This window comes from Pistacia vera, unplaced genomic scaffold (assembly GCF_008641045.1).
Source record: "Pistacia vera cultivar Batoury unplaced genomic scaffold, PisVer_v2 Contig476, whole genome shotgun sequence".
NCBI classification, from domain to species: Eukaryota; Viridiplantae; Streptophyta; class Magnoliopsida; order Sapindales; family Anacardiaceae; genus Pistacia; species Pistacia vera.
In genome coordinates, this window is record NW_022196308.1 from 150,778 (window position 1) to 177,844 (window position 27,067).

General features: G+C 38.4%; 1 protein-coding gene, 1 non-coding gene and 4 pseudogenes across 2 annotated transcripts; 3 read left to right on the forward strand and 3 right to left on the reverse strand.

Moving 5' to 3' along the window:
- Nucleotides 1-392: 392 nt before the first annotated feature.
- Nucleotides 393-1,487, forward strand: LOC116146291 (annotated as a pseudogene).
- A 248-nt stretch (nucleotides 1,488-1,735) lies between these two features.
- Nucleotides 1,736-3,260, reverse strand: LOC116146352 (annotated as a pseudogene).
- An 8,543-nt stretch (nucleotides 3,261-11,803) lies between these two features.
- TRNAH-GUG lies at nucleotides 11,804-11,875 on the forward strand. Its single transcript has one exon. It is a non-coding gene; the product is annotated as a tRNA-His (tRNA).
- A 1,752-nt stretch (nucleotides 11,876-13,627) lies between these two features.
- On the reverse strand, nucleotides 13,628-14,630 carry LOC116146292 (annotated as a pseudogene).
- Nucleotides 14,631-21,120: 6,490 nt separating this feature from the next.
- On the forward strand, nucleotides 21,121-22,933 carry LOC116146334 (UDP-glycosyltransferase 89B2-like). Its single transcript, XM_031431745.1, has one exon. The coding sequence runs from the start codon at nucleotides 21,189-21,191 to the stop codon at nucleotides 22,584-22,586; it is 1,398 nt and encodes a 465-aa protein (XP_031287605.1). The 5' UTR covers nucleotides 21,121-21,188; the 3' UTR covers nucleotides 22,587-22,933.
- Nucleotides 22,934-25,069: 2,136 nt separating this feature from the next.
- LOC116146293 lies at nucleotides 25,070-26,599 on the reverse strand (annotated as a pseudogene).
- Between the last annotated feature and the right edge of the window lie 468 nt (nucleotides 26,600-27,067).

Consider the following 27,067-nt stretch of genomic DNA (forward strand, 5'->3'; position numbering starts at 1 on the left):
CTTATTTTAATGTAAGCTACAAAATAAAATATATATAACAACATGTTCGCCACTAAATGACAAAGTGGCTGTAGTTAGTGGTAAGAATTCTACGTTGTGGCCGTAGAGACCTGGGCTCGAATCCCAGCAGCCACAAGTTTTTTCATTAATTTTTTTTTTCTGATAACTCCTATTTTTAATAGAAAATTTTATGTTTTTTTTTTTAATAAAAAAAATGGATTCCAAAATGAAAGCGATAAAGGAAAACTTCTAATATATCATTAGACAATTACATAAGAAAGTGATCAGGATAGTTTGCTAAAAGTTCATCGGACAATTATAATAAGAAGTGATAAATTTATTAAAAAAAAAAAAAAAGGAAAATCTAATGAGTTGTCCAACTGTAATTTTTTTGGAATCCTGCATTATCTTGCTCTCGTAACTTGTTCCAATCGCACAAGTCGCCCGTCGCCATTATATCCGATTTTTTCTAGGTTGGAGTCAACAATTGGCTTCCGATTTTGGAATTCCACGCGTGTTGTTCTCGCCGTCAGGAGCCTTTGGCTAGTGGATTATATTCTCTTTGTGGACGGATCTACCGAGAAATGATAAACCTGATAACATGAACTTTATGTATCGTTTCCGAAAATCCAACTGCCCAATTCAACGCTGATATCAGATTACTATGTTTATAGGACGTACAATGAAGGAGACCAAGATTCAGAAATATACAGGAGGTTCATGCTGGCAAACATGGAGGAGTTAGGAGTGGTATTTCATTGATTAACTCGTTCACTGAGTTGGAACGAGTTTATTTGGATAATGTAAAGAAAGAAATAAGACGTACTCACGATCGAGTTTGGGCCATGGGATCTCTTTTGCCAGGTATTGATGACTTGGAAAGTTCCGTATTACGTGGCGGGTCTAGTTAGCTGCCATGTCATGAGATGTTGACTTGGTTTGACTCGCGTCAGGGCCTTTCAGTTGTCTACGGGTCTTTGACAGTGAACAAATACTAAACAAATGGAGGAGCTGGCAGCCACGTCGGAGAAAAGCAGGATCCACTTTATTTGGTGTCTCAGGGAAACCAGAGAGGGAAACGTGGCAGATGATCGCGGTTTGATCCCTGATGGATTGTAAGACGATTGTGGCGGGCAGAGGTTTCATTATCAACAAGTAGGCGCCACAAGTGGCGATATTAAGACGCCGAGCGGTGGGAGCGTTCTTGATACATTGCGGCTGGAACTCGGTTTTAGAAGGAATTTCGGCGGGTGTGGTGATGCTAACGTGGCCGATGACAACGGCTTCGTTCTCAAACGCAAAATTACTGGTTGATGAATTGGGGGTAGGGACACGAGTTGGGGAGGCGACTCAGAACTCAAAAATTCCTGAATCACCATGGTGGCACGGTTGCTGACCGAGTCGCTGAATTGAACTATACCAGAAAGCGTGAAAGCCAAGGAGATGAGTGGGATGAGTTTATAAAGAGCATAAATAAACTTCAAAAGCAGAAGGAATAATGGAATAAGATTTTTAGAGAGTGGCCCGTGTGGAGCGGTCATTTTAGGTGTTGATTGAATGCCTGTGAGACTTTGAAGTCGGAAAGTTCTGAATGTGAGTTGTGAGAATATTGGTATTTCTTATTTATATGCCTTTCGGTATATGAATTGAAATGCCATTGCCAGTTGCCAGCATATAGTAATCCAGAACGTGAAGAACTCCATATAAATTTTGATTATACTATTAATAGATTCGATAATACGCCTACCTATCTCGCCTAATTTTGTTTTCTTTGCAGTATATATGCCTTTTTATATTTAAAAGCAATATACATATCTAAAAAGAAAATTTCCTTCACATTTCCATGCTTCTGATTTTCATGACGTCCAATACACCAACATGCTTCACTAATCCATTTAAATCCTTAACTGAACCCCCGCCTTTAATAGCATCAACTGCTGCCTTACTCAACTCCATGGCTCTGTCCCCATAACTCGGTTCTCACCCACCGATTCCGCCACGCTTGGCCAACTCGGTCGAGTTGGGAACAGTTTGTGCACCCTCGCACACTCTTGTCCCCACCTTCAACTCATCGACCAATAACTCAGCATTCACAAATTGGTCGGCTCCCATTGGCCACGCCAGCATCACTAATCGGTACAAGCCCTTCAAGCACCGAGTTCCACCCACAGTGAGTCAAGAACGCACCCACAGCCCGGTGATTCAGTATGGAAACTTGTGGAGCCCACCCTTTTATAACAAATCCCCTACCTGCCACACGATCTTCAAACCCAAGGGGATCATCCCGTACTTACCCTCCACATAGCCTTCGTGGGCTCCTTAACAGACCATATAAAATTAACCACGACTTTGCTCCAACCCGAATGCAAGCTCCTCCATTTGATCATTGGTCAACACAGCTTGACTCCCGAAGCACACGTACACACCTTCCAATCGCTACACGTGTCAAGCCAAGATAACACGTATCCACAGAAACAGAACTGGACCCGCTCTTCAGTGGGGCCAGATGAATCATCATCAGGAGGGAGTAATGGGCCGACAGCCCATACACGATCACTGCCCATTTCCTTAGCTAAATGATCCAAATAAACCCGTTCTAACTCGCTGAACGGGGTGATCACGAGTCCCCAACTTCCGATATTACCAGAAATCCATCTCTGATGATTTCCGAAACCGGGTTTCCTTCAACATATCTACGATAAATCGGAGAAATTTGCCACAAGGATATTTCGGGGCATTTGGAATTTTCTGCAATGTTAAAACTTCCGTAGGATCATCAGCATTCTGTAACTTCGGCATCTCATCCCTGAGAATAAATGACGGACAATGCCTTTGCCCGGAAGGTGAAATACAAGGCGATGAATACCAAGCTCACAGGCTAGTTTATTCGTCCAGCCCAGGAACATATCGGAGATAATAGCCACTGGTGGTGAAGGATGATTTTTAAACCGTTTAGCAGAGGAGAGTAAAGTTCACCGAGGGCATGCATCTAGTAATAAACAAAATTGCAGGCAGGTCCTTGCTGTTTTCAACGCCATCAGGAATGGAAGGATGACCGGGAAAAGGAAGGACCAGGGTTTGATGGAAGGGTGGTGAAGGAGAGAAGAGGACTCAAAAGATTAAGATTTTTGGGGTGACCAAGATGGTTACGGTCAGGCCACGGGTGGCCAGCTGGTGGGTCAAATCGGGAGTGGTTATCATGTGGCCTTGAGCTGGGTAAGGGAAGACGAGGACATGCGCACCGGTGCGGAGATTGTCATGGTTGTTTTATCACTGAAGTTTTAGAAGAATAATTTCTGGGAAAATAGTGAGAGGAGTGGGGAGGAAAAAGAGAGAAATGTACGCCTCATGGTGATGGTGGTGCTTATTTTGAGGATCATGCATAGCAACCAAACAGATAGAGAGATGGGATTGATTCGGTTGATGACGAAAGGTAAACAAATTTAATGCGGTCGAGAAGGAAAGGAAAGGAGTTAAAGCAATGAACGGTTGAATTCTAAGGAATTTGATTTGATCGTTGTGAAGAAGACGGTTGCAAGTAATGGGTTATAAGCTTAAACCACAGATTTCATATATACAGAAATGTATAGAATATAATACTATTTGTAACTGAAAGAGGAAGATATGAATAATATAAAGTGGGTATACAGATACAGCAGAAGCAATGGTGTCGAGCCAAGTAGCAAAAGAACATGCATTGTATGTTGCATGTAACCATTTGTCAAAAGACTTTAGTTTCTGCTTCTGTCATCAGATACTCTTTCATTAATTTTATTTTTCTTTAAAGGCCATTCCTTAATTATTGTGATAATGTTAGTAAATACTTTATTTCTTAAATATTTTCTAAATTGATTATTACTTTATTATGGTAATAAATGAAAATATTTTAAATTAAATTAACATTACTTTATATATTCACAGTATAGAATCATTTTAACCAAATTGTTATTTAAGTCATCAAAGTATCTAAGACAACCTCCAAGTTTTGTGCATAATCAATTGAATAGTAATTTCCATTTCCATATAGGTTCACCACGCAATAAACTCCATAAGGTCTACTTACAAAGGGATAACAATTTGATCCAAGTGACACTTTAATTTTAATAATTTTTTCTAACGACTCAGTCTCTGTTAATCATAATTTGTCTCTAAAATTTGCTAATGGACCTAAAAACATTATTGATAAACACTATAACATTAAATAATTCTAAAGATTTAATTTATTTAACCGAAATCTTAGAGATGGAATATATTTTTGCAGTTAAAATTGGAACCTGTACTGCTCATCAAAGCTAACTAAATACCAAAACAACCATATCATATTAAATGGGGTAGGCAAGGCCCGGGCCAAATGGATTGGTCCCAATTCTTCAAGGACAGGCCCCAATTTGGCGGGGACCAGTCCAGGCCCATGAAAATCACAGGGCCCAGACTGGTTCCTAGGACTGGTCATGGGCCCATAGGACGCGTCCTAGGCTTGGAATATACTTTAGCCGCAACCCCCCCCCCCCCAATTTTTTATATCTTTCTTAATCGAAAATTATGTAGGAGGTACTTTCTTCAGGAGGTGATTTGTAAGTTTTTTAATTAATTATTAAATAAATATACATGAATGATTAATTGGTTATAAATTTATATGATTTTAATTTGAAGAAATAATTTAATTTTAACATAAATATAATATTCACACTTCACAATATGCAAATTTAATTTAAACTTAAACAAATAAACAATTAAATAGTTTTTTTAATTAAATTATTAATTTACATCATCAAAATTCACATCTTCCAAATCTATATTTTTGAAGAGGTTGAGTAGTTCAGGATCTTCAGGGTGCTGTTGTAGTCTTCTCTCTACATGATTCCAATCCCGTAAACATGTTATGACTTCAACCATCTCATCGGTTAATGAGCATCTTTTGTCTTTAAATGTGGCCACTAATTGAGAATGTTGACTTAGATGTAATTGTCGCAATTGGCACAGACAAAATGTCACGTGCCATTTGAGCTACAATAAGGAATCAGCTTGCATTTTGATTCCACCACTGAAGCAGATCCATCTCATGCTTCTCCTTATTGGTCATGTAGGACATGTCTATTAGTAGGTGTTGCAGCTCATTTGGCCCATGTCTACTAAGTTCCATATACATCCACCGTCACCGCTACTAAGTTTCATATACATTCAATATGAACTATAGTCATGTCCTAAATGCTGGCCTATCCAGTAAACATGCAATTAAATCCATTTAATTTAAACCTAGGATCTACAATATGACCTAATCCATATAAGAATGGAATATCTAACTAATATTTCTGGTATTTCGTTTCCATGTTTGAAACAGTATGCATTAAGTCTGGATTATATCCATGTTTAGCAAAAGTTTTAGATATTTGAAGTAAAATATCTAACGCTAAATTAGTAGTAGGATAATAAATACCACTTAATGTATTAGTAAAATCATAAAAAACTTTTAAGAAATGAATGAAAAATGTTGCAAACTGTCCAATCATCATCGTTGACGACTTCGTCCGAATAGTTCTTCCAGTTGACGAACTCTGCAATTTGTGTTGCGGTTGGCATAGCTCTTTTCAACATCAAGTACGTGCATTTCCAACGGACAGGCATGTCACAATACAAATTCTTTGGTCGAACCAACGGCTTCTCTTGGCAATAATATTTTATGTACTCATTCCATGTTGTATTGCTACCGGCGATGAATCCGATAGCCGAGCTCACCTTTTCAATCCTCGCATGTATAACTTTTAAACCTACTTTAACAATCAAATTGATGATGTGGAAAGTACATCTCTGGTGAAAAATTTTGCCTTCAACAAGCAGATTCAAATAAAGAAATTGTCGCGGTGTTAGCAGCTTCATTATCAAGCGTTAGCGTCAAAACTCTCTCAGTTAATAAATAATCTTGCAAAACTTCAATAATTATAAAATAAGTAGTCTCGGCACTATGTTTAGCATATAATGGTTTAAAAACTATCAATTTTTGTTGTAAATGCCAACTATGATCTACGTAATGTATTGTGATAATTAAAAAATCTGTTTTTGATCTAGCAATCTATATGTCTAAAATAAGTGCAATAAATATATTTCTAAAATTTTTAAATTCTTTTTTAAGTTGATCTCTTATTTTAGTCTAAAGTTTTTATATGTCCCTTCTACTTGTACCTCTACTAACAGGGCTATACTGTGGACAAAAAGTAGTTTTAATCATATAAAAAAAATGATTTTCAGATAAAGAAAGGGGATAGTCCGTAGCAACTATGTACTTTGTTATTTCCTTTCGTGCATGAAGTGCATTGTATTGCCAGATTAAGAGAGTTGAAGATTGTGGATTAAAATTAAGTTGAGTTTGAATTTGCTTATCGAGTCCGATTGAAGTTGAACCGGACTGAATACATTGGGGGTGCTACTTCTTCAGGTGCTGCCACATCGTCGAAGTCCCATGCTCAGTGCTGATAATGGTTGAACAAAAATTACATACCCTCACATCTCTTCACCTTGCCCATTTGGCTTTGCCCGTTTTGATTTAGTGAAGAATCGCTATACCTTGGACACAACCCTCCTCGATGGTCTTCCGTGGTGTCGCAACTCACTTGTGTTTGGCTGGACATAGTCTTGACTATTTTTGGTTATGGAATTGCTTCCTCTGGAAAGGGTTAAAATGGATCGAACCCTTCAATTTCTTCTGTGGATGGAGGAACTAGAACATAATACTCATTTGGGGAATCCATTATGAATTTATGATAGAATAATAAATAAATAAAATGGAAGGAATTGAATAATATAAATAATAGATGAATAAATATAAATATAAATTAAAGAGAGTTTGAGAATTGGAGTCGAGAGAATGAGAGATTGAGAGTTGGGAGGAAAATGGATGGAAATAAGGAGTATCTATAGTTTATGTTTGGGCGCCCCCCCCCAATTTTGACCATTGAGGCAACGGTGCAATTCCCTTGTTTTTTTTGGTTAAATTTTAGTTTAACCCCTATATTTATTGTCAATCATTTATTGATATTTTCCAGGGGTTTAAATGAAATTAGGGGAGGGGTTTGGGCCTAGGCCTGGAGAAGGGACCGGCCCTAGGACAAGTCCCTCCTCCTTAGGCTTGGTTTGGGTTTTGGCCCAAGCCTTATAGGATCGGTCTTTGGGAGGACCGGTCCTTGGTTTGATTTTTGGGTTGGTTTTTTGGGCCTAGACCAAAATTCCCACCTCTAAATTATTAATGTGTGAATAAAATACCTTAATTACCCTTATCCTTTCCACCCCTACAACAACCCTCGCAACCCCTACAATTAATATTAATTTTCTTTATGGGTGCATTTGGATCAGGGGCATATAAGATAACAGGGATAATCTTCGTTTATTTTGCAAGATTTCGGTGTTTGGTTTGCAAGTAGTAAAATATGAAGGGTATCGTTTATTGCAAATAGTGTTTATTATCGGTAATGTGGGGGGTAATCTGATACCCTCCCCACCCCTAGGATAAAAATATTATCGAGATAATCTGATTTTTTATACCCATTTTGTCCTTAATTAAAAACCATTTCGAACACAATCACCCTCAAATGTCTACCAAATAACAATTACCCAATCCCCTTATATTTGCGAAATTAACTAAAACATTCCAACCACAAAAAGTTTAAAAGTTAACAAAATACCCTATCCACCCAAGACCACTGCCAGCTGTTACTCACCACCATTAGCCGCTGGCGTTAGTCGTTGTAATGGTGCTCAATCAGTGGGATCTAGCTAGTCGTATGTTGGTAAGGCCTTTTCCGGCCATGGATCTAAACAACTAGATTTGGCTGTTTCTATGGCGGTTCACGACCATAGATCTGGTCATGAAGTGGCCATAGATCTGGCCGTGAAACGACCATGGATTTGTGATCCATGGCCAGAAATGGCTTTGCCAATGCACAACCAGCCATATACAGCTAATCATGCACCATTTTGTCAATTGTCGTCGGTGGTGGCTGGCTGCCAACAATGGCTTGGGTTGGGTGGGGGTGATTTTGCTATAAATTAAAGTTTATATGACTGGAGTGTTTTAGCAAAATTTCAAATGTAGGGGGTTAAAGGTAATGATTCAAAAAATAATATTATATTAATATTTTAAAAAGAGGGCAATTTAGTAATCTGTATAACATACCCACCTATTTATCCTTTCAACCAAACACATTATTCACCAATTTATTCGAACCAACCAAACACATTTTCTAAACATTCCTAGTAATCTTCAAGGCGATCTATTTTTCTGTTAATATAACATCCCTCTATAAAAAAAAATTATATGATCTAAACGCCCCTTATAAGTTATCAATTTAATATATAATGTTCATGAATTTTGAACAGAAAAGTTTTATTAATAAAATTCATGAATTTTCTATTTATTGATCCTTAATAATAGTATAGGATATTATTATAAACTACTCCTTAGGTTTGAGTTTTTATCACTTAGACTATAACATTTACATTCCAGATTTTTATCACATTATACCCATGAACTTTTAATATTGGATCATTGACACCCGTCATCAGTCTCTCACTAGTATGATCCTTTATAGCAATAATCTTTTAGGTTCCATTCTATCATCTCTAGTTGTTTGAGAAATCTCAAATATCTTTATTTATATACGAATCAACCATCTAGCTCTATTCCCATAGAAATAAGAAACCTAAAATACCTTGTTGATTTAGGCTTAAGCAAAAATCATGTCATTCTCTTTATAATAATTCACTTTCTAGTTCCACTCTTCCAGAGATAGGAAACTTCTCCAATCTAGTTTGATTTTACCTAGGTGCCAACTATTAACTGGTTCAATTCCTTCCTCCATTAAGAAACTACGAAAGCTAACAGAGTTGTACATATTTGAGAACCAACTTTCCTGTTCCATTTGTTGTGCAAATTATACATGTTGGCTAATTAAAAATATTGTTGGATTAGGCCCATTATTAATGCCTAAGTATGACCCAAGAAGTGAGTTGGCTCAACTTAATTCAACCTGAAACCTCTTAATATAAATGGCCATATATATATAGTTTGGACCACACATTTTGATAATTGACAAAGCATTTTTTTTTCTTACTGTTTAAAGAAAGTGAGGAGAATTCTTATTATTCTATTTTAAGTTTTGAAAATGTTAGAAGTAAAGAGATTGAAACAATTGTAATCATTTTAGCTAAAAGTATATTACAAAAGGATTTGTTTTTTGGACAACTGCCTTCAACAACTGTTAGGTGTGTGTAAGTTCTTTTATTTTCATTAATACTTTGTTTTTAGTTATAAAATATCATCATATATTCCATAAATTCAATTTATCTCTCAAGTCTCATCATCTAATTGTATATAATTCACCTAATTTAAGCTAAGATGATGCATATACTTGTGCGAATAGTAATATTATGTATACAGATTTGAGATCCCAACTGATGTGACTATTAATGTTTTAATATCACATTAATTGTAAGATTTTTGTGGTGTGACATTGTGTTTCCTATAATTAATGTAGTATTTGACACATCAACAATCATATGACCAATACTTCAGGTTCAAAATTGGGATCCCAAATTTGAATATGTAGCATCACTCTTAGGCTGCATTTGGTTAGGGCCCTTGGAAGATTACTCCGGTAATCTATCTTTCAATCTAGTCATTATCTTCTTTGGTTCTATAGGTAATAAAAGATTTCGGTAATCTTTTATTACTCGGGTAATATGAGAGGTGTGTTAGTGTATGCCCTAGGAACTAATCGTCTTGTTAGTTTCAGGGCGTTATATCTTGCAAATATTCTTTTAAGAATGGAAGTAAAAGTTCTGATTTCACATGTACGTTTACTGCTTCATTTATATTATTTATAATGCATGTGAAATATCCAGATGATACAGATCTTTAGAAGATCAAATCATCGAAGCATTCCCTACATAAGTAATGTTAATTGGGCAATAACATTGCATAGTAGGCATGCTGAATGTCTCCATTGAATATCATGTGATGGTATTAGTGTGGGTGATTATAAGAGTTATGTCACTGGGGCATTGGCATGGATAAATAGTTAGTGAACTGTTTATCAAATATGACTGATTACAATAAATCACATGGACATTTAAAATGTGGTCAATGATACATTGTAGAATTGTACTAGTGTTCCATTGATCCTTAGACCTGAGACGTCATGGTTGGATTGGACATGGGACACATATGGTTCATATGGTGTATAAGCACGAGACTAGTCATGTCTTGTGTAAGAAGCCGATTTAGTCATATGTTATTCATGTGCGAGGACAAATGATGGTCAAGATAGGATCCATTAACTCAAAACAATTTGGTCCCGAGTTCCCAAACGAATGTCAATAAACATTAGAAAAATGAAATCTCTGGCCAGAGTATGAAAACTTTCATATGAAAAGAGTTTCATGATGACACGTTCCATTGTATTTTGACAATTTGATTAAAGGTTAAGTTAAGAGTTTTGACATACCATGAACCCATTCTTAATTGGGATTAGACAACAGATGGATTTTACTATACGGAACATACGATCGGAAAAAGGTTTATTGGACTTTAACTTCATTGTGGCTTAGGGGTTATAGAGCATTGCTAGATGCCTACCATGATCAGTGAGAGTTTTGATCATAAAGAGTTATGACGAAACATATCGAAACACGATATTGGGCCCACGGCTAGGTTACAATCAACCTAAGTGGTCGCAAGCGCGACCAGTTCCGAACGCACAGCTATTGGTTAATGAATTGGGAGTGGGGATCGAGTTGGCGAAAATGTTGAGAATATTCCCGAGTCAAAAGTTGGCTCAGTTGTTTGCTGAGTCAGTGGATGGGACAGGACCGCAAAGAAGCAAAGCAAAAGAACTGAAAGAGCTGTCATGAAGCGGTAAGTTAAAGGAGGAAGCTCAGATAGAGATTTGGATGGTTGTTGGTTAGTAGTAATAATGAGCTTGAAAGTTGAAGCTGCTTGACTGGCTTAGTGAAATAAAAATGACAGAAAGGGAAAATTGATTATTATTGTGGTTTGCTTTGTCTTTTAGTGATTGAAAGAGGGGAAAATGTTGGACGCGTGATTAATGGTTGATTTAAAGTGGAAATTTGACTCCTAGTCCATGGTTATTGCGGAGGGTAGTAGATAACTCCATGGATTTGTCTCCTGTAGCTTATTCTCCAAGGTTTCAGGAGTTAGCACAAGAGATGGCTGCGAAAATCAATTGATATAATATCTGTTTGTAATGTTTCATTGAAAATCAGAAAATCACGAACTATTTATGTATATGTTTTCCATTTTAACACATTTAATGTATTGCTATAATCCAATAGAGAAGTTATAATGAATTATAAAATAAGGGTGTTTATTTAATTATGAAAAAAAATCTGTTAAGGAGGACAATAAATTACTTACCTATTAGAATTTAAGACATAATTATAAATCGATGTTTATTCGTTAATGTTATTGGGGAATGGGGATCTATCTCTTCTATTGTATTTGATTGATAATCAAAGAATTCCTAAGAGAGCTATTCATCAATTTCAAAATAAGGGTTGTTTTTGATATGTAGCGACAAGATCGATTCAAGGGACAATACATTAGTCTATTTGATGCTAATAACTTAACCATAGATCAATGTTGTACGTTCATCAACGTTGTTGGGGTTAATATTCTCTTCAATTATAACTTGATTGATAATTGAAGAATTGTCAAAGGATTCAGAGTACCTTATTTTAATGTAAGCTACAAAATAAAAATAATATAAACAATTGTTCGCCACTAAATGACAAAGTGGCTGTAGTTTAGTGGTAAGAATTCTACGTTGTGGCCGTAGAGACCTGGGCTCGAATCCCAGCAGCCACAAGTTTTTTCATTAATTTTTTTTTTTCTGATAACTCCTATTTTAATAGAAATTTATGTTTTTTTTTTAATAAAAAAATGGATTCCAATTGAAAGCGATAAAGGGAGAAACTTCCATTATCATATAGCAATTACTATAAAAGTGATCAGGATAGTTTGCTAAAAGTTCATCGGACAATTATATAAGAAAAAGTGATAATTTATTAAAAAAAAAAAAAAAAAAGAAAATCTAATGAGTTGTCCAACTGTAATTTTTTGGAATCCTGCTATTATCTTGCTCTCCGTAACTTGTTCCAATGCGCACAAGTCGCCTCCTGTCGCCATTATCCGATTTCTTTCTAGGTTGGAGTCACAACTTGGCTTCCGATTTTGGAATTCCACGCGTGTTGTCTCGCCGTCAGGAGCCTTTGGCTAGTGGATTTATTCTCTTTGTGGACGGATCTACCGAGAATGATAACCTGATAACATGAACTTTCATGTATCGTTTCCGAAAATCCTAACTGCCCAATTCAACGCTGATATCAGATTACTTAGGTTTATAGAGTACAATGAAGGAGACCAAGATTCAGAAATATCCAGGAGTTCATGCTGGCAAACATGGAGAGTTAGGAGTGGTATTTCATTGATTAACTCGTTCACATGTTGGAACGAGTTTATTTGGATAATGTAAAGAAAGAAATAAGACGTACTCACGATCGAGTTTGGGCCATGGGATCTCTTTTGCCAGGTATTGATGACTTGGAAAGTTCCGTATTACGTGGCGGGTCGGTTAGCTGCCATGTCATGAGATGTGACTTGGTTTGACTCGCGTCAGGGCCTTTCAGTTGTCTACGTGTCTTTTGACAGTGAACAATACTAAACAAATGGAGGAGCTGGCAGCCACTGCGGAGAAAAGCAGGATCCACTTTATTTGGTGTCTCGGGAAACCAGAGAGGGAACGTGGCAGATGATCGCGGTTTGATCCCTATGGATTGTAAGACGATGTGTGGCGGGCAGAGGTTCATTATCAACAAGTAGGCGCCACAAGTGGCGATATAAGACGCCGAGCCGGTGGGAGCGTTCTTGAAACATTGCGGCGGAACTCGGTTTTAGAAGGAATTTCGGCGGGTGTGGTGATGCTAACGTGGCCGATGACAACGGCTTCGTTCTCAAAACGCAAATTACTGGTTGATGAATTGGGGGTAGGGGATCCGAGTTGGGGAGGCGATCAGAACTCAAATATTCCTGAATAACCATGTTGGCACGGTTGCTGACCGAGTCGCTGAATTGAACTATACCAGAAAGCGTGAAAGCCAAGGAGATGAGTGGGATAGTTTATAAAGAGCATAAATAAACTTCAAAAGCAGAAGGAATAATGGAATAAGATTTTTAGAGAGTGGCCCGTGTGGAGCCGGTCATTTTAATGGTTTTTGATTGAATGCCTGTGAGACTTTGAAGTCGGAAAGTTTGAATGTGAGTTGTGAGAATATTGGTATTTCTTACTTTTATTATGCCTTTTCGGTATATGAATTGAAATGCCATTGCCAGTTGCCAGCATATAGTAATCCAGAACGTGAGAAACTCCATATAAATTTTGATTATACTATAATTAGATTCGATATACGCCTACCTATCTCGCCTAATTTTCTGTTTCTTTGCAGTATAATGCCTTTTTATATTTAAAGCAATATACATATCTAAAAAGAAAATTTCCTTCACATTCCATGCTTCTGATTTTCATGACGTCCAATACACCAACATGCTTCACTAATCCATTTAAATCCTTAACTGAACCCCGCCTTTAATAGCATCAACTGCTGCCTTACTCAACTCCATGGCTCTGTCCCTCATAACTCGGTTCTCACCCACCGATTCCGCCACCGCTTTGGCCAACTCGGTCGAGTTGGGAACAGTTTGGTGTCACCCTCCACCTCTTGTCCCCACCTTCAACTCATCGACCAATAACTCAGCATTCACAAATTGGTCGGCTTCCCATTGGCCACGCCAGCATCACTATCCGGCTACAGCCCTTCAAGCACCGAGTTCCACCCCAGTGAGTCAAGAACGCACACCAGCCCGGTGATTCAGTATGGAAACTTGTGGAGCCCACCCTTTTAAACAAATCCCCTACCTGCCACATCTTCAAACCCAAGTGGATCATCCCGTACTTACCTCCACATAGCCTTTCGTGGGCTCCTTAACAGACCTAAAATTACCCGACTTTGCTCCAACCCGAATGCAAGCTCCTCCATTTGATCATTGGTCAACACGCTTGACTCCCGAAGCAACACGTACACCACCTTCCAATCGCTACACGTGTCAAGCCAAGATAACACGTCATCCACCGAAACAGAACTGGACCCGCCTCTTTCAGTGGGCCAGATGAATCATCATCAGGAGGGAGTATGGGCCGACAGCCCATACACGATCACTGCCCATTTCCTTAGCTAATGATCCAAATAAACCCGTTCTAACTCGCTGAACGTGTTGATCACGAGTCCCCAACTTCCGATATACCAAGAAATCCATCTCTGATGATTTCCGAAACCGGGTTTCCTTCAACATATCTACGATAAATCGGAGAAATTTGCCACCAGGATATTTCGGGCATTTGGAATTTTCTGCAATGTTAAAACTTCCTAGGATCATCAGCATTCTGTAACTTCGGCATCTCACTCCATAGAGAATAAATGACGGACAATGCCTTTGCCCCGAAGGGAAAATACAAGGCGATGAATACCAAGCTCACAGCTAGTTTATTCGTCCCGCCCAGGAACATATCGTAATAATAGCCACTGGTGGTGAAGGATGATTTTAAACCAGTTTAGCAGAGGAGAGTAAAGTTCACCGAGGCATGCATCATAGTAATAAACAAATTTGCAGGCATCTCTGCTGTTTTCAACGCCATCAGATGGAAGGAGATGACCGGAAAGGAAGGACCAGGGTTTTGATGGAAGGGTGGTTGAAGGAGAGAAGAGGACTCAAAGATTAAGATTTTTTGGGTGACCAAGATGGTACGGTCGGCAGGCACGGTGGCCAGCTGGTGGGTCAAATCGAGGAGTGGTATCATGTGGCCTTGAGCTGGGTAAGGGAAGACGAGGACATGCGCACCGGTGCCGAGATTGTCATGGTTGTTTTATCACTGAAGTTTTTAGAAATAATTTCTGGGAAAATAGTGAGAGGAGTGGGAGGAAAAGAGAGAACCTGTACGCCTCATGGTGATGGTGGTGCTTATTTTGAGGATCATGCATAGCAACCAAACGATAGAGAGATTGGGTTGATTCGGTGATGACGAAAGGTAAACAAATTTAATGCGGTCGAGAAGGAAAGGAAGGAGTTAAGCAATGAACGGTTGAATTCTAAGGAATTTGATTTGATCGTTTGTGAAGAAGACGGTTGCAAGTAATGGTTTAAGCTAAACCACAGACTTTCTATACTACAGAAATGTATAGAAATATAATACTATTTGTAACTGAAAGAGAGAAGATATGAATAATAGTGGTGATACAGATACTCAGCAGAAGCAATGGTGTCGAGCCAAGTGCAAAAGAACATGCATTGTATTGTTGCATGTTAACCATTTGTCAAAAGACTTTTAGTTTCTGCTTCTGTCATCAGATACTCTTTCATTAACTTTTATTTTTCTTAAAGGCCATTCCTTAATTATTGTGATAATGTTGTAAAACTTATTTCTAATTATTTTTCTAAATTGATTTATTACTTTATATGGTAATATAATGAAAATATTTTAAATTAAATTTAACATTACTTTATATATTTCACAGTATAATCATTTTAACCAATTGTTTAAGTCATCAAACGTATCTAAGACAACCTCCAAGTTTTGTGCATAATCAATTGAATAGTAATTTCCCATTTCCATATAGGTTCACCACTGCATAAACCCATAAGGTCTACTACAAAGGGATAACAATTTGATCCAAGTGACCTTTAATTTATATAATTTTTTCATAAGACTCAGTCTCTGTTATCATAATTTGTCTCTAAAATTTGCTAATGGACCTAAAACATTATTGATAAACACTATACATTAAATAATTCAAAGATTTATTATTTAACCGAAATCTTAGAGATGGAAATTATTATTTTTGCAGTTAAAATTGGAACCTGTACGCTCATCAAAGCTAACTAAAATACCAAACCAACCATATCATATAAATGGGGTAGGCAAGGCCCGGCCCAATAGGATTGGTCCCAATTCTTCAAGGACAGGCCCCAATTTGGCTGGGACCAGTCCAGGCCCATGAAAATTCACAGGGCCCAGACTGGTCCCTAGGACGGTCATGGGCCCATAGGACCGGTCCGTGCTTGGAATATACTTTAGCCGCAAACCCCCCCCCCCCCAATTTTTTATATCTTTTAATCGAAAATTATGTAGGAGGTACTTTCTTCAGGAGGTGATTTGTAAGTTTTTTAATTATTATTAAATAAATATACATGAATGATTAATTGTTATAAATTTATATGATTTTAATTTGAAGAAATAATTTAATTTTAACATAAATATAATATTCACACTTCACAATATGCAAATTTAATTTAAACTTAAACAAATAAACAATTAAATAGTTTTTTTATTAAATTATTAATTTAAATCATCAAAATTCACATCTTCCAAATCTTTTTTTGAAGAGGTTGAGTAGTTCAGGATCTTCAGGGTGCTGTTGTAGTCTTCTCTCTACATGATTCCAATCCCGTAAACATGTTATGACTTCAACCATCTCATCGGTTAATGAGCATCTTTTGTCTTTAAATGTGGCCACTAATTGAGAATGTGACTAGATGTAATTGTCGCAATTGGCACAGACAAAATGTCACGTGCCATTTGAGCTACAATAAGGAATCAGCTTCATTTTGATTCCACCACTGAAGCAGATCCATCTCATGCTCTCCTTATTGGTCATGTAGGACATGTCTATTAGTAGGTGTTGCAGCTCATTTGGCCCATGTCTACTAAGTTCCATATACATCCACCGTCACCGCTACTAAGTTTCATATACATTCAATATGAACTATAGTCATGTCCTAAATGCTGGCCTATCCAGTAAACATGCAATTAAATCCTTTAATTTAAACCTAGGATCTACAATATGACCTAATCCATATAAGAATGAATATCTAACTAATTTTCTGGTATTTCGTTTCCATGTTTGAAACAGTATGCATTAAGTCTGGATTATATCCAGTTTAGCAAAAGTTTTAGATATTTGAAGTAAAATATCTAACGCTAAATTAGTAGTAGGATAATAAATACCACTTAATGTATTAGTAAAACATAAAAAACTTTTAAGAAATGAATGAAAAATGTTGCAAACTGTCCAATCATCATCGTTGACGACTTCGTCCGAATAGTTCTTCCAGTTGACGAACTCTGCAATTTGTGTTGCGGTTGGCATAGCTCTTTTCAACATCAAGTACGTGCATTTCCAACGGACAGCATGTCACAATACAAATTCTTTGTCGAACCAACGGCTTCTCTTGCAATATATTTATGTACTCATTCCATGTTGTATTGCTACCGGCGATGAATCCGATAGCCGAGCTCACCTTTTCAATCCTCGCATGTATAACTTTTAAACCTACTTAACAATCAAATTGATGATGTGGAAAGTACATCTCTGGTGAAAATTTTGCCTTCAACAAGCAGATTCAATAAAAAATTGTCGCGGTGTTAGCAGCTTCATTATCAAGCGTTAGCGTCAAAACTCTCTCAGTTAATAATAATCTTGCAAAACTTCAATAATTATAAAATAAGTAGTCTCGGCACTATGTTTAGCATATATGGTTTAAAAACTATCAATTTTGTTGTAAATGCCAACTATGATCTACGTAATGTATTGTGATAATTAAAAAATCTGTTTTTGATCTCGAATCATATGTCTAAAATAAGTGCAATAATATATTTCTAAAATTTTAAATTCTTTTTTAAGTTGATCTCTTATTTTAGTCTAAAGTTTTTATATGTCCCTCTACTTGTACCTCTACTAACAGGGCTATACTGTGGACAAAAAGTAGTTTTAATCATATAAAAAAATGATTTTCAGATAAAAAAGGGGATAGTCCGTAGCAACTATGTACTTTGTTATTTCCTTTCGTGCATGAAGTGCATTGTATTGCCAATAAGAGAGTTGAAGATTGTGGATTAAATTAAGTTGAGTTTGAATTTGCTTATCGAGTCCGATTGAAGTTGAACCGGACTGAATACATTGGGGGTGCTACTTCTAGGTGCTGCACATCGTCGAAGTCCCATGCTCAGTGCTGATAATGGTTGAACAAAAATTACATACCCTCACATCTCTTCACCTTGCCCATTTGGCTTTGCCCGTTTTGATTTAGTGAAGAATCGCTATACCTTGACACACCCTCCTCGATGGTCTTCCGTGGTGTCGCAACTCACTTGTGTTTGCTGGACATAGTCTTGACTATTTTTGGTTATGGAATTGCTACCTGGAAAGGGTAAAAATGGATCGAACCCTCAATTTCTTCGGTGGATGGAGGAACTAGAACATAATACTCTTGGGGAATCCATTATGAATTTATGATAGAATAATAAATAAATAAAATGGAAGAATTGAATAATATAAATAATAGATGAATAAATATAAATATAAATTAAGAGAGTTTGAGAATTGGAGTCGAGAGAATGAGAGATTGAGAGTTGAGGAAAATGGATGGAAATAAGGAGTATCTATAGTTTATGTTTGGGCGCCCCCCCCCAATTTTGACCATTGAGGCAACGGTCAATTCCCTTGTTTTTTTGGTTAAATTTTAGTTTAACCCCTATATTTATTGTCAATCATTTATTGATATTTCCAGGGGTTTAAATGAAATTAGGAGGGGTTTGGGCCTAGGCCTGGAAAGGGACCGGCCCTAGGACAAGTCCCTCTCCTTAGGCTTGGTTTGGGTTTTGGCCCAAGCCTTATAGGATCGGTCTTTGGGAGGACCGGTCCTTGGTTTGATTTTTGGGTTGGTTTTTTGGGCCTACCAAAATTCCCCCTCTAAATTATTAATGTGTGAATAAAAACTTAATTACCCTTATCCTTTCCACCCCTACAACAACCCTCGCAACCCCTACAATTAATATTAATTTTCTTTAGGGGGTGCATTTGGATCAGGGGCATATAAGATAACAGGGATAATCTTCGTTTATTTTGCAAGATTTCGGTGTTTGGTTTGCAAGTAGTAAAATATGAAGGGTATCGTTTATTGCAAATAGTGTTTATTATCGGTAATGTGGGGGTAATCTGATACCCTCCCCCCCCCTAGGATAAAATATTATCGAGATAATCTGATTTTTTATACCCATTTTGTCCTTAATTAAACCATTTCGACACAATCACCCTCAAATGTCTACCAAATAACAATTACCCAATCCCCTTATATTTGCGAAATTAACTAAAACATTCCAACCACAAAAAGTTTAAAAGTTAACAAAATACCCTATCCACCCAAGACCCTGCAGCTGTACTCACCACCATTAGCCGCTGGCGTTAGTCTTTGTAATGGTGCTCAATCAGTGGGATCTAGCTAGTCGTATGTTGGTAAGGCCTTTTCCGCCATGATCTAAACAACTAGATTTGGCTGTTTCTATGGGGTTCACGACCATAGATCTGGTCATGAAGTGGCCATAGATCTGGCCGTGAAACGACCATGGATTTGTGATCCATGGCCAGAAATGCTTTGCCAATGCACAACCAGCCATATACAGCTAATCATGCACCATTTGTCAATTGTCGTCGGTGGTGGCTGGCTGCCAACAATGGCTTGGGTTGGGTGGGGTGATTTTGCTATAATTAAAGTTTATATGACTGGAGTGTTTTAGCAAAATTTCAAATGTAGGGGGTTAGGTAATGATTCAAAAAATAATTATATTAATATTTTAAAAAGAGGGCAATTTAGTAATCTGTATAACATACCCACCTATTTATCCTTTCAACCAACACATTATTCACCAATTTATTCGAACCCAAACCAAATTTGGTTAATAAAAGAAATGATCAATTAACAAAATTCTTTTTCTTATATTTTAGCCAATTATTTTATTGTTAAGTCATTGTCGGGAGCATACAAATGGAGACGAAGACCCGAGGTTGCTACGGCGGAGATGGTCGACCAACGACAGAGGGAAGAGGGAGAAGTTAGACTAACGAACGCAAACAAAACAGAAAACGAAAAATATAATGGAAAGAGGGCGAGGGACTTACCGGAAATGACAAATGGAGTGCTGCCTAGATCAAACAGATGGAGACGAAGACCCAAGGCGCTGCGGCGAAGATGGTCAACCAGCAGCAGAGACAAGAGCGAGATCTTACACTAATGAACGCAAAACAAACCCAAAATGAAAAATACAATGGAAAGAGGGCATTTGACTTACCGGAAAATGGCGTTCGGAGTGATGAAGTCGCAAACGAGATCAAGAAGAAGAAGATCAGCGATGGCGATGGAGATTTAGGGCAGAGTCTCGGTCAAAATGTATATTAGGGCTGAGAAATTTTTTTCTTTTTATATCGTAGTTTTAGTGAAATAAAAGGGCATATTGGCCAAAATATGCAAATATGTGATGATAATATGGGCACACCAATATTTCGTGGCATTTCTGAAAACATTAATAATAAGCAGGGCAATTTTGTTTGAAAAATTAAAAAACTGAGGAAAAATTCGTCTTTTTATACAAAGTGAGTGTTTTGTAATTATTAACAAAGTCAAAGATATTTTCGTCTTTATTGTCCACTATTTTGAGGCAAAATTAGACAAAAATTTAGATTACCGAAGTAATATTTTAATAACATCATCCCTCCAGGTACTGTTTACCTTCAATTTGGCACTGTTTAACATTTTTTTTTTTCCTGAGAATGTTCTTTTACAAAATAATCAAACATAATTATTTACCCAATTTAATATATATTGCCCCGTTTTATAATATCAACCCAATCCAAAACGGCCCTAAAATAAAATATTACTAAAGGTAAGTGTGCGCATGCAAAGCATTATCATGAATGAAGGCATAAAGCTCGTGCGACTGGACTGATTAAAAAGTTAAAACTAATTTTCTATGGGCTACAGGCTACATGCACTATTCTGCTTTAAAAAAAAAAAAAAAAAACCACGTGGAAAATGACGTAAGTCGTGACGTAGGGCCGGTAGAAAATTTTTGGAATCTTGCCACACTATATAGTAAACCCCGTGTGAAGTCTTAAAGAAGAGGAACTTGTTAAAATAATCAAGACTTCTGTTCTGTCACCATTTATATAAAGGCAACCCTTTCATAACAATTTTAAGAACAACACTCAAAACAAAACACTCCCAAAATCCCCAAATGCCTACCGCCGGAGCGTATATTCTTGTCTATCCATTCCTAACCTCAGGCCACATCATCCCTCTCCTTGATCTCACCCACCGTTTAATCACTCGCGGTTTAAACGTTACCGTCGTAATCACCCCTAACAATTCCTCTTTACTCGACCCTTTAATCTCTTCCCACCCTTCCTCCTCACTCCAAACCTTGATCCTCCCCACACCGTCATGGTCAGCTACCTCATCAAACAGACTTATCAGTATGATGCGTGGATTGCGTGAACTTCATTATCCTGCGCTCCGTACTTGGTTCAGATCTCACCCTTCACCTCCTGTTGCTATTCTGTCTGATTTTTTCCTCGGTTGGAGCCAACAGTTAGCTTCCGAGGTTGGCGTGCCACGTGTCGTGTTCTCGCCATCCGGCGCTCTTGCGCTATCGGTTTCATATGCTCTGTGGACTGATTTACCAAAGAGCGAAGATCCTAATAACCAAAATTTTCAGCTATCGTTTCCGAAAATTCCGAATTGTCCTACTTACCCTTGGTTTCAGATCTCTCGTTTTTATCGGGAGTGTAAAGAAGGAGACCCGGATTGGGAACTGTACAGAAGCTGCTTTCTTGAAGACAAGGCGAGTTGGGGAGTCGTGCTCAACTCAGCAACTGAAGTGGAACGAGATTACATCGATCACATGAAAAAAGACGCCGGCCACGATCGTGTTTGGGCGGTGGGACCTATGTTGCCGCCGGATGATGATTTGGAAGGGTCCACATCACGTGGTGGGTCCGCTGCGGTGCCAAGTCACGAGGTCCTCGAGTGGCTAGACTCTCATCAAGACAATTCGGTGGTTTATGTATGTTTCGGTAGTCGTCAGGTCTTAAATTCGAAACAAACGGAGGTCCTAGCAGCCGGTTTGGAGAAAAGCGGAGTTAATTTCATATGGTGTGTGCGGGAACGCAATGAGAGGAACGCGGGATACGAATACGGGGACCTTCCTGATGGATACGCAGATCGTGTGGATGGTAGGGGTTACTTCATTAAAGGATGGGCTCCACAGGTTGCCATATTAAGACACCGAGCAACCGGCGCGTTCTTGACGCATTGTGGTTGGAACTCGACCTTGGAAGGAATTTCAGCCGGTGTTGTGATGCTGACGTGGCCGATGAGCGCCGACCAGTTCACGAACGCACAGCTATTGGTTAATGAATTGGGAGTGGGGATCCGAGTTGGCGAAAATGTTGAGAATATTCCCGAGTCAACAAAGTTGGCTCAGTTGTTTGCTGAGTCAGTGGATGGGACAGGACCGCAAAGAAGCAAAGCAAAAGAACTGAAAGAGGCTGTCATGAAGGCGGTAAGTAAAGGAGGAAGCTCAGATAGAGATTTGGATGCGTTTGTTAAGAGTATAAATGAGCTTGAAAGTTGAAGCTGCTTGACTGGCTTAGTTGAAATAAAAATGACAGAAAGGGAAAATTGATTATTATTGTGGTGTTGCTTTGTCGTTTAGTGATTGAAAGAAGGGGAAAATTGTTGGACGCGATTAATTGGTTGATTTAAAGTGGAAATTTGTCTCCTAGTCCATGGTTATTGCGGAGGGTAGTAGATAACTCCATGGATTTGTCTCCTGTAGCTTCATTCTCCAAGGTTTCAAGGAGTTAGCACAAGAAGATGGCTGCGAAAATCAATTGATATAATATCTGTTTGTAATGTATTTTCATTGAAATCAGAAAATCACGAACTATTTAATGTATATGAGTTTTTTCCATTTTTACACATTTAATGTATTGCAATACTTCCAATAAGAGAAGTTATTAATGAATTATAAAATAAGGGTGTTTATTTAAATATGAAAAAAATCTGTTAAGGAGGACAATAAATTACCCTATTAGAATTTAATGACATAATTATAAATCGATGTTTATTCGTTAATGTTATTGGGGAATGGGGATCTATTCTCTTCTATTGTAATTTGATTGATAATCAAAGAATTCCAATAAGAGAGCTTATTCATCAATTTCAAAATAAGGGTGTTTATGATTATGTAATGCGACAAGATCGATTCAAGAGGACAATACACTAGTCTATTTGATGTTAATAACTTAACCATAGATCAATGTTGTACTGTTCATTAACGTTATTGGGGTTAATATTCTCTTCAATTATAACTTGATTGATAATTGAAGAATTGTCAAGGATTCAGAGTACCTTATTTTAATGTAAGCTCAAAATAAAAATATATAAACAATTGTTCGCCACTAAATGACAAAGTGGCTGTAGTTAGTGGTAAGAATTCTACGTTGTGGCCGTAGAGACCTGGGCTCGAATCCCAGCAGCCACAAGTTTTTTCATTAATTTTTTTTTTTCTGATAACTCCTATTTAATAGAAAATTTATGTTTTTTTTTTAATAAAAAAATGGATTCCAATTGAAAGCGATAAGGAAAACTTCCATTATCAATATAACAATTACTAAGAAAGTGATCAGGATAGTTTGCTAAAAGTTCATCGGACAATTATATAAGAAGAAGTGATAATTTATTAAAAAAAAAAAAAAAAAAGAAAATTAATGGTTGTCCAACTGTAATTTTTTGGAATCCTGCATATCTTGCTCTCCGTAACTTGTTCCACGCACAAGTCGCCTCCTGTCGCCATTATACCGATTTCTTTCTAGGTGTGGAGTCCAACTTGGCTTCCGATTTTGGAATTCCACGCGTGTTGTCTCGCCGTCAGGAGCCTTTGGCTAGTGGATTTATTCTCTTTGTGGACGGATCTACCGAGAAATGATAACCTGATAACATGAACTTTCATGTATCGTTTCCGAAAATCCCTAACTGCCCAATTCAACGCTGATATCAGATTACTTAGTTTATGCCGTACAATGAAGGAGACCAAGATTCAGAAATATCCAGGGTTCATGCTGGCAAACATGGAGAGTTAGGAGTGGTATTCATTGATTAACTCGTTCACATGTTGGAACAGTTATTTGGGATAATGTAAAGAAAGAAATAAGACGTACTCACGATCGAGTTTGGGCCTGGGATCTCTTTTGCCAGGTATTGATGACTTGGAAAGTTCCGTATTACGTGGCGGGTCGGTTAGCTGCCATGTCATGAGATGTTGACTTGGTTTGACTCGCGTCAGGGCCTTTCAGTTGTCTACGTGTCTTTTGACAGTGAACAATACTAAACAAATGGAGGAGCTGGCAGCCACTGCGGAGAAAAGCAGGATCCACTTTATTTGGTGTCTCGGGAAACCAGAGAGGGAACGTGGCAGATGATCGGGTTTGATCCCTATGGATTGTAAGACGATGTGTGGCGGGCAGAGGTTCATTATCAACAAGTAGGCGCCACAAGTGGCGATATAAGACGCCGAGCCGGTGGGAGCGTTCTTGAATACATTGCGGCTGGAACTCGGTTTTAGAAGGAATTTCGGCGGGTGTGGTGATGCTAACGTGGCCGATGACAACGGCTTCGTTCTCAACGCACGCAAAATTACTGGTTGATAATTGGGGGTAGGGATCCGAGTTGGGGAGGCGATCAGAACTCAAAATTCCTGAATCAACCATGTTGGCACGGTTGCTGACCGAGTCGCTGAATTGAACTATACCAGAAACGTGAAAGCCAAGGAGATGAGTGGGATGAGTTTATAAAGAGCATAAATAAACTTCAAAAGCAGAAGGAATAATGGAATAAGATTTTTAGAGAGTGGCCCGTGTGAGCCGGTCATTTTAATGGTTTTTGATTGAATGCCTGTGAGACTTTGAAGTCGGAAAGTTTGAATGTGAGTTGTGAGAATATTGGTATTTCTTACTTTTATATGCCTTTTTCGGTATATGATTGAAATGCCATTGCCAGTTGCCAGCATATAGTAATCCAGAACGTGAAGAACTCCATATAAATTTTGATTATCTATTAATTAGATTCGATAATACGCCTACCTATCTCGCCTATTTTCTGTTTCTTTGCAGTATAATGCCTTTTTATATTAAAGCAATATACATATCTAAAAAGAAAATTTCCTTCACATTCCATGCTTCTGATTTTCATGACGTCCAATACACCAACATGCTTCACTAATCCATTTAAATCCTTAACTGAACCCCGCCTTTAATAGCATCAACTGCTGCCTTACTCAACTCCATGGCTCTGTCCCTCATAACTCGGTTCTCACCCACCGATTCCGCCACCGCTTTGGCCAACTCGGTCGAGTTGGGAACATTTGTTCACCCTCGCACACTCTTGTCCCCACCTTCAACTCATCGACCAATAACTCAGCATTCACAAATTGGTCGGCTCCCATTGGCCACGCCAGCATCACTATCCGGCTACAAGCCCTTCAAGCACGAGTTCCACCCCAGTGAGTCAAGAACGCACACCCAGCCCGGTGATTCAGTATGGAAACTGTGGAGCCCACCTTTTATAACAAATCCCCTACCTGCCACACGACTCTTCAAACCCAAGTGGGATCATCCCGTACTACCCTCCACATAGCCTTTCGTGGGCTCCTTAACAGACCTATAAATTACCCGACTTTGCTCCAACCCGAATGCAAGCCCTCCATTTGATCATTGTTCAACACAGCTTGACTCCCGAAGCACACGTACACCACCTTCCAATCGCTACACGTGTCAAGCCAAGATAAACGTCATCCACAGAAACAGAACTGGACCCGCCTCTTTCAGTGGGCCAGATGAATCATCATCAGGAGGGAGTATGGGCCGACAGCCCATACACGATCACTGCCCATTTCCTTAGCTAAATGATCCAAATAAACCCGTTCTAACTCGCTGAACGTGTTGATCACGAGTCCCCAACTTCCGATATACCAAGAATCCATCTCTGATGATTTCCGAAACCGGGTTTCCTCAACATATCTACGATAAATCGGAGAAATTTGCCACCAAGGATATTTCGGGGCATTTGGAATTTTCTGCAATGTTAAAACTTCCGTAGGATCATCAGCATTCTGTAACTTCGGCATCTCACTCCATAGAGAATAAATGACGGACAATGCCTTTGCCCCGGAAGGTGAAAATACAAGGCGATGAATACCAAGCTCACAGGCTAGTTTATTCGTCCGCCCAGGAACATATCGGAATAATAGCCACTGGTGGTGAAGGATGATTTTTAAACCAGTTTAGCAGAGAGAGTAAAGTTCACCGAGGGCATGCATCATAGTAATAAACAAATTTGCAGGCAGGTCTCTGCTGTTTTCAACGCCATCGGGAAGGAGATGACCGGAAAGGAAGGACCAGGGTTTTGATGGAAGGGTGGTTGAAGGAGAGAAGAGGACTCAAAGATTAAGATTTTTTGGGGTGACCAAGATGGTTACGGTCAGGCGCACGGTGGCCAGCTGGTGGGTCAAATCGAGGAGTGGTATCATGTGGCCTTGAGCTGGGTAAGGGAAGACGAGGACATGCGCACCGGTGCCGAGATTGTCATGGTTGTTTTATCACTGAAGTTTTTAGAAATAATTTCTGGGAAAATAGTGAGAGGAGTGGGAGGAAAAAGAGAGAACCTGTACGCCTCATGTGATGGTGGTGCTTATTTTGAGGATCATGCATAGCAACCAAACGATAGAGAGATTGGGTTGTTCGGTTGATGACGAAAGGTAAACAAATTTAATGCGGTCGAGAAGGAAAGGAAGGAGTTAAGCAATGAACGGTTGAATTCTAAGGAATTTGATTTGATCGTTTGTGAAGAAGACGGTTGCAAGTAATGGGTTATAAGCTAAACCACAGACTTTCTATACTCAGAAATGTATAGAAATATAATACTATTGTAACTGAAAAGAGAAGATATGAATAATATGTGGTGATACAGATACTCGCAGAAGCAATGGTGTCGAGCCAAGTGCAAAAGAACATGCATTGTATTGTTGCATGTTAACCATTTGTCAAAGACTTTTAG

What these genes read in the sequence shown, in the direction of transcription:
- LOC116146334 (XM_031431745.1), top strand. Translation starts at nt 21,189, where the DNA reads ATGCCTACCGCCGGAGCGTATATTCTTGTCTATCCATTCCTAACCTCA.